The 8,093-nt window shown below is 45.0% G+C and overlaps 1 protein-coding gene across 1 annotated transcript in view; it reads left to right on the plus strand.

The window, feature by feature from the left end:
- The window catches only part of LOC140362064 (NGFI-A-binding protein 1-like), a 14,984-nt gene extending 9,725 nt beyond the window's left edge, over positions 1–5,259 (plus strand). The window contains exons 6-8 of the mRNA XM_072448097.1: positions 710–914; positions 1,828–2,013; positions 3,279–5,259. Of these exons, the coding sequence (XP_072304198.1) occupies positions 710–914; positions 1,828–2,013; positions 3,279–3,355 (468 nt within the window). The 3' untranslated portion in view covers positions 3,356–5,259. The remainder of the gene's footprint in view (positions 1–709; positions 915–1,827; positions 2,014–3,278) is intronic.
- The last annotated feature ends 2,834 nt before the right edge of the window (positions 5,260–8,093 follow it).

Consider the following 8,093-nt stretch of genomic DNA (forward strand, 5'->3'; position numbering starts at 1 on the left):
TTGTGTGTGTTATCCTTGTGTGTATTACCCCTGTGTGTGTTACCTTTGTGTGTGTTATTAACCTGTGTGTGTGTTATTAACCCTTTTGTGTATTACCCTTCTGTGTGTATTATCCTTGTGTATTATTACCCCTGTGTGCATTACCCCTGTGTGTGTTACCCTTGTGTGTGTTACCCTTGTGTGTGTTATTAACCCTTGTGTGTGTTACCCTTGTGTGTGTTATTAACCCCTGTATGTTATTAACCCTTGTGTGTATTATTAACCCTTGTGTGTGTTACCCTTGTGTGTGTTATTAACCCCTGTGTGTGTTATTAACCCTTGTGTGTTATTAACCCTTGTGTGTTATTAACCCTTGTGTGTGTTATTAACCCCTGTGTGTTATTAACCCTTGTGTGCGTTACTAACCCTTGTGTGTTATTAACCCGTGTGTGTGTTATTAACCCTTGTGTGTATTACCCTTGTGTGTGTTACCCTTGTGTGTGTTACCCTTGTGTGTATTATCCTTGTGTGTATTACCCCTGTGTGTGTTACCTTTGTGTGTGTTATTTACCTGTGTGTGTGTTATTAACCCTTGTGTGTGTTATTAACCCTTGTGTGTGTTACCCTTGTGTGCGTTATTAACCCCTGTGTGTTATTAACCCTTGTGTGTTATTAACCCTTGTGTGTTATTAACCCTTGTGTGTTATTAACCCTTGTGTGTTGTGTACAGATGCAGTTGGAGCGGCTGCTCGCTCGGCAGATGGAGATCCTCCAGGACGCGGCGGTGCAGGAGCGACTTCAGGCTCTGGACTGGAGGATCCCCCCCGCGGCCCTCAAGTACCTCACTGACCCCCCCGCGGCCCTCAAGTACCTGAGCGACCCCCACCACAGCAGCAGCAACGGGGCGGCGGCCGACCCCATCAGGGAGCACCAGGGTACAGACAAACAAACACCACAACAACAACAACAACAACACAACGCATGCAGCCGATAAACTCAGGAAAGGGTTTGTGTCAGTTTGTTACAGTTTGAAGACAGACATTGACAGGAAGTATTTACTACATTTTGGAGGGAGTCTCGCCACAATAAAAGTCTAATTACATTTTGTTTCGTAAATGGGCGTAACATGTTGATGGGCTTTTTACAACCCGAGCAACAAATCCATTAATTAAAGACATTTATTGATCGGGAAAATGATCATTTGTTGCAGGTCGAGTGAAGAATCATCACATTAAATCCTTTTTAAACGCGCTTTAGATTTGTCATGGACTCTTTTTGCAGCGTCTCATAGGTTTTTGGAATAATACGCTGTAAAAAGCCTCGTCTCGTGTTGAAAGACTGTGGTTCTTACACCGGTGACAGGAAAAGAGATTGCAGTATGAGAGGATTCAGTGGGCGGAGAGAGGGCGGGCTCCTGTGGGCCACTGGCTGCAGGTAAACACTGTGGGCGGGATAATTACAGGTGCATTGTGGGATTTGTGGGCGCCGAGGATAATGAGCTGCTGGAGGGGTGCGTGTGGGAGGGAGGGGAGGCAGCGCCGAGCATACTTCTGCCATAATTGGGTTCATCCTGGTTTTGGACCCGTTAGCGTCGATAATTCCTCATTTGTTAGTCCAACAGGAAATACGCCATCTGCTGGTCACAGTGGGCGGGGCGAAGTTTCATATTAATTAGGCTAAAATGGGAGCGATTCTGGTGGAGATGTATGGACTTGGGGCGCTCACTTGAGGAGGATTTGGAGCCTGTTTGAGCATCAGAAAACGGCTCATACACTCGTATTAGCATTATAAGTGTGTTTGTGATGGTGGTACTGGTTGTTATTGACAACTGTGTGTTTGTGGATCCAGATGAGCGTCCCATGAACCTGCGCGTGGTCAGTCAGAGCATGGCTGAGGGAGAACTGCCTCTGGGGAAGCAGCTAGCCAACGAGCTCAAGCGCCACCACAACAACAACAACAACAACAACCACAACAGCAGCAACCACAACACCAACCACAGCAACAGCACAGAGGAGGCCAAGGCTCCGGCAGCAGGTGGGAGGAGTCTCATGAGCGCGGCATTTCACAGGGATCACAGGAAATGGACCTTCATATTTACTGATGCATTTTATAAGGAGATAAGAGAACGAAAGCGCGGACGCAGGAGTCATTTTACGCCGTTTGTGACGTGCGAAATGCTCTGGATAGTGAGAATATTTACCTGGACAAATAACATGACTAATGAACGTGGTTTTATTATACAGTAAGTTTCCTTCAGCGACATCGCGGTCCAAAAGGTTTGCCCGTGGCCAATACGATAATGCCACCCAATTTCAATGATGGAAAGTGCATAGTTTACAACTTTATTCTCTTATGATGTCATTGGTCTGTTGTTTCACTGTCTATTAAAGCTGAGGTGCAGCGTTTCAAACTGAAAAAAGAGGAAATGGGTATTTAAATCCATCTAACACGTTCTTAGCTCTCATTAACCCTTTGGCCAACAAATATTCATGTGCATTTAGTTCCAGCCGAAGCCTTCAGGGGGCGCTCACCTCGTCAGTGCCACTCAGGCTCCAGACACCTGTGATCACACCCTCTCACTGTGTTTCCACCAACACCAAGATCAAATACATTGTAGAGGCTCCAGGAGACACAGGCTCAGTCCACCGGCTGGACAGGGGGGTGCAGGGGTCCTCCCCCAGAATATAAACATGTGCTTTTTTCCTGGTCTGAATTGTAATGTTATTTTTTTCATAATTTGTACATTTTGTTTTAGACGCTCTTGGGGGGACTTCAGGGCCCTTAGAAGTTGCTAGTCCGCTTATAGGGTAGGGCCCTATGCTTTATCTATGCAGGGCTTTGGAACACCTTTTGTCATAGTTCTGCTTTCCCAATATTCTGTCTGTTCTTATTTACAAGAATAAAGTCGGTACAAATCTCACAGCAACATCCACCGTTTAACCAACATCTTTATGGGGTTTTGAACGTGTCTCACTCTAAACGCTGCTCAGTGTTCATCTGCAAACGCCGCACAGTGTTCATCTGCAAACGCTGCACAGTGTTCATCTGCAAACGCCGCACAGTGTTCATCTGCAAACGCCGCTCAGTGTTCATCTGCAAACGCCGCACAGTGTTCATCTGCAAACGCCGCTCAGTGTTCATCTGCAAACGCCGCTCAGTGTTCATCTGCAAACGCCGCTCAGTGTTCATCTGCAAACGCCGCACAGTGTTCATCTGCAAACGCCGCACAGTGTTCATCTGCAAACGCCGCTCAGTGTTCATCTGCCGCACATTAACCTGAACACGTTCTCTCTTTCCAGAAAACGGCACCGCGCAGCGTGTATCGGGCCCCTCTGAGAAGAAGACCATCAAGTCAGAGCCAGAAGATTCCACATAGTGCCTCCCAGGCCCCGCCCCTCACACATAAGCCCCTCCCCTTGCCTCACCCGTGGTTCTTTGCCCCTCCCCCTCACCTATGCCCCTCCCTCTGGTTCCTCACCTGACCATATGCAGCTCCAGCCCTCAGTAGATACTAAGCACAGCCACAGGAGAGCCTTAACAACCAGCGATGCCTCAGAAATAGCATTTATTTTTATTTCGTTTACGTCTTATTTAAATTTGCCAAAACGTGGAGCACTCGGAGGTGTGCGCGCCACCGGTCCCTGTCACTGCATGTGCTGTCGACCATAACGTGTGCATAATATCTACAGGTTCTATTGATAACTTGTTCAGATCAAGCTGTGATGCGGGGGTTGTTTCATAATCATAAACTCAGAATAGGAACTGAAAGGTTTTTAAAAAAGATTAGTGTCACCGGAGATGTATCGCTGTCGGCAATATCAAATGTGACCAAAAGACCAAAGACATAACCTTTACAACAGCTTCATGCAAACCATTATCAACCAACGCCAATTCCCAACCATTTTGAGATAATTTAATTCATTTTAGAACATAAACAACTGGACAAAAGCTACAAAAAAACATTTGTGAATTAGTAATTTGATGTAATGGGTAATTTACAACTTTAGAAAAATAAAGATGATTCAACAGGTACAAAAAATAAGCTTCTGGCCGTGTAATCAAATAAAAAATAGCGTTACATTTCTAAATAATTGCTGAGTCGGGTGGTGCACACAGAGCGCCGACATTCAGTGTGTGACTCCCACAGTGTTGTGTACATAGGCCTACGGTTCCCGCGGTAACACGTTTACTACACCGTGTCTCAGCCCCTGCATCAAGTCTAAATATGAATCATGTAAAGAATCGTTCCATGTTCTGTCTGTGTTTTTTATGGCGGTTTATATGTGATGATAAACCGCTTTGACTGGAAAAAAAAGTGTTAAACTGCAAAACATGATGAAGATACTTTGTGTAAATATTGTGCTAATATTGTGCTAGCCTAATCTCTCCACAGTGATGATGGTGTCAATACAGTGTTTATGTCTAGAGCAAAAACGTGAATAATAATATGCGTATCGAGTGAAATGTCATGAGAATATTACATGATTCTGACGTGAGCGTAGCCTTAGCTCTTGAAGCGTGGAGTCATCTGTAAAAATGTGTTTTAGACGTGTTAATGTGCATTCACATGTCTGTGTTCATTCTGTGTTTATTTTTTGAAATGTATAAAATATAAAAGGTTTTCTTGTGACAGAGCACTTCAGGGCCACAAGAGGAACAGACCATACAAGAATAATTTAAGTACTTACAGTATATAAGATAAGATAAGATAAGATATTCCTTTAATATCCTATGATGTCATTTCAACCATTCAATGCTGTATTTAAGCTTTAAAATCAAACATGTTTTCCAAGCCAGAGTAGGAAAACTGTAAAAGATGTAGTATGTGAGCACAGACTGCGTCCTCACAGCACACACTGCACATCCAGGCGTGGTGGAAATGGAGTTCACGGCCTTTGGAGAAGTGCGATTCTAACAGTAGAATTGATATTTTGTTCTTGTAACGTCTATATTGGATCGTGGCCCTTCCCCGTCCCTCCTCTGTGGCCCTTTAGACCGTGTGTCCGTGTGAAGACCAATGCAATATTTATGTTCATGCTAACGATCAGAACATTCCACCTTTAGCACTGTTTGTAGAGACTCCTCAGTGACGGCGCCGGAGGGTTTACACCAGCTATGACACGGACAAAGGAGCACGCGCCGCCGTCACTGACCACACGCCCGTGTCCAGTGTACAGTTGTAGATTAGGCTTCACCTAGTTATGCACCTGTTTTTTTAAACACTAATATATTTTATTTGTTATACTGCACATAAACATTAAACTTTATTTTTTGAACTGATGTGACTGTGTCCTCTGGTCAATGCTATAATCATGAGGACTAAGGAGTAATTGACTTACATAATGATCCTTGAGTAACTTGAGATAATGATGGTGTTCGGAACGAAGAAGCTGGTTCACATCATCAAAAAAGAGAAGACTTGATTGAGACGGAGTGGATATTATTGGGCTCAGTAGAGTTTATCAGTGATGAGGTTACAGCGTGTTATAGTGTGACTTTGTGGGAGTTAAGAATATGTAGATATGTTCTTATGTCATTATTCCAGGTCGTGCTCTGGTGTAGAAGAGTCGAGGGAAGAATCTGTGGCTGGTCCATTTGCATGAGCGTCACTTGAACACATTGTGAGAATGAAATGAGTCAGAGTGATGCAGGTCTCATGTTGGAGTGTGGCTCTGCCTGCTACAGCTACTCCCCATGTCCTCCCAATGGAGCTAACAGCTAACGCTAACAAAGGGAGCAAACAACCACAGTCTAAATGTGCTCGAATCATAAGCAGCAGAGCCTCTTCAAAAAAGTCAAGAAGAAAAAGATAGTTGCCATTTCCGCAAAGCAACTTTTATTTTACGCAAAACGTCTACAATTTGGTCTTTTTTAAATACATCCTTCTTTATAGAAATATACACTTAGAACACATAGAAGCTAATTATCTAACAAAGTGATGAGTGGATCAAAAGTATTGTTAATGAAGGAGGAATCAAAAAGTAATGATATTTGTGCAAAAATATTGAGAAAATGTTCTTTTTCTTTATAAATAAATACATTGAGTATATTTTAGATTTGCACATATTTCATGTTTGCATAAGTTCAAGCTGAGGAAATAATGTAACTATAAAGGAAACATTCACAAAACAAATCAGAATCCTGATACTTGCCATGATATTGACATTGAAAAAAAGAAACCACTGGTGCGGCCCATGTATTAAAATAAATCAAATAACAGCATTTAAAGGTTTTCTGCTTATATTGGGACATTATAAACAACTGTGTTCATTATGTTGGCTTTGATATACAGGACAATTATTGTGAAATGCACGTGACTTTTTGAATAGTGCAAACAGTAATGAACTTAATGTACAAGTGGCGCTTCTGTAAAAGAGCCTCTCACATCACAAGAGTCTTTGCTCTTTGACTGGGGGATTTCTCTCCCGTCCAAACGCGGCGTGGGTGAAGCCAGCGCTGTGCTCAGTGGCCTGTCCGTACCCACCTCCAGTCACTGCTGATGATGATGGCGATGTGTTGCCATGGCTACGAGGGAAGGTGGGCGGATCCTGGGCCGGTGGGCGGGAGGCAGCCGTTGGGAGCGTGGGCGGGATCTGAAAGGAGCAGGAAGCTGACGACTTGTTAGAAGGTGTGGGTGTGGGTGAATGATGGCCCCAGCACCCTGCATGAGAGGCTCCAGCTCACACAGGCTGGAGCACAGACACGAGTACATGTGTTTAAAGTACACGTAATGAAGTATTTCCTCAGTAGGAGTGGAAAAGTGCAATTTCATAAACAAAGTTGCTCGGCTGGATTTTCACTTCCAAACTCTGATCAGCACAAACCTGCACAAACATGGGTTTTAGAGTGATGAAAAGCTCACACTACTGTCATAACTATTCAATACATATGTGGGCAAAATGTCACTTATAAACAGGAAGCTGAAACCATTGAATAGGTTATTGTATTTTTTAAAATCGATTTATTATCATTAGCAGCTGCTGCATGAGTGTAGCCTCTAACCTTCTAACCACAGGCTAATCTGCATCTCTGGTTAGGGTTTAAAAAGACGTGCACAATGAATATATTGAGTATTTTATGTCTTTATTGTTTTGGGTGAAGACCAGGTTCTATAATGTGCTTCTGTCCTCACTGAGTCAGTAACAAGGCTCCACGTGCTCCTGACCTAATGAGTGTGTTCACTGTAGTACCTGAGGATGACCAGAGGGCGGCGCCACAGGATCACTACAGCTGCACCAGTGTCCAGAGCCCTGAAGTGCCTCTCCAGGCTCTCCCCGTGGATCCAGGCTCTCCCCGTGGCTCCAGGCTCTCCCCGTGGATCCAGGCTCTCCCCGTGGCTCGGATCCAGGCTCTCCCCGTGGATCCAGGCTCTCCCCGTGGCTCCAGGCTCTCCCCGTGGATCCAGGCTCTCCCCGTGGATCCAGGCTCTCCCCGTGGATCCAGGCTCTCCCCGTGGCTCGGATCCAGGCTCTCCCCGTGGATCCAGGCTCTCCCCGTGGATCCAGGCTCTCCCCGTGGCTCCAGGCTCTCCCCGTGGCTCCAGGCTCTCCCCGTGGATCCAGGCTCTCCCCGTGGCTCGGATCCAGGCTCTCCCCGTGGATCCAGGCTCTCCCCGTGGCTCCAGGCTCTCCCCGTGGATCCAGGCTCTCCCCGTGGATCCAGGCTCTCCCCGTGGATCCAGGCTCTCCCCGTGGCTCGGATCCAGGCTCTCCCCGTGGATCCAGGCTCTCCCCGTGGATCCAGGCTCTCCCCGTGGATCCAGGCTCTCCCCGTGGCTCCAGGCTCTCCCCGTGGCTCCAGGCTCTCCCTCACTCTCTGTGCCCCAAACCATGATCCAGGCTCTTAAATGACGTGTAATGCTTATTGGGAACACGACATTTACAACTTAAATGTTATATTCATGTTATATTCATGTTATATTCATGTTATATTCATGTTATATTCATGTTATTTTCATGCATGTTATGTTCATGTTATGTTCATGTTATGTTCATGTTATATTCATGTTATATTCATGTTATGTTCATGTTATGTTCATGTTATGTTCATGTTATATTCATGTTATATTCATGTTATGTTCATGTTATATTCATGTTATATTCATGTTATGTTCA

Source organism: Eucyclogobius newberryi, unplaced genomic scaffold (assembly GCF_026437365.1).
Source record: "Eucyclogobius newberryi isolate DKJ021-1_F unplaced genomic scaffold, fEucNew1.0.hap1 SCAF_1, whole genome shotgun sequence".
Lineage (NCBI taxonomy): Eukaryota > Metazoa > Chordata > Actinopteri > Gobiiformes > Gobiidae > Eucyclogobius > Eucyclogobius newberryi.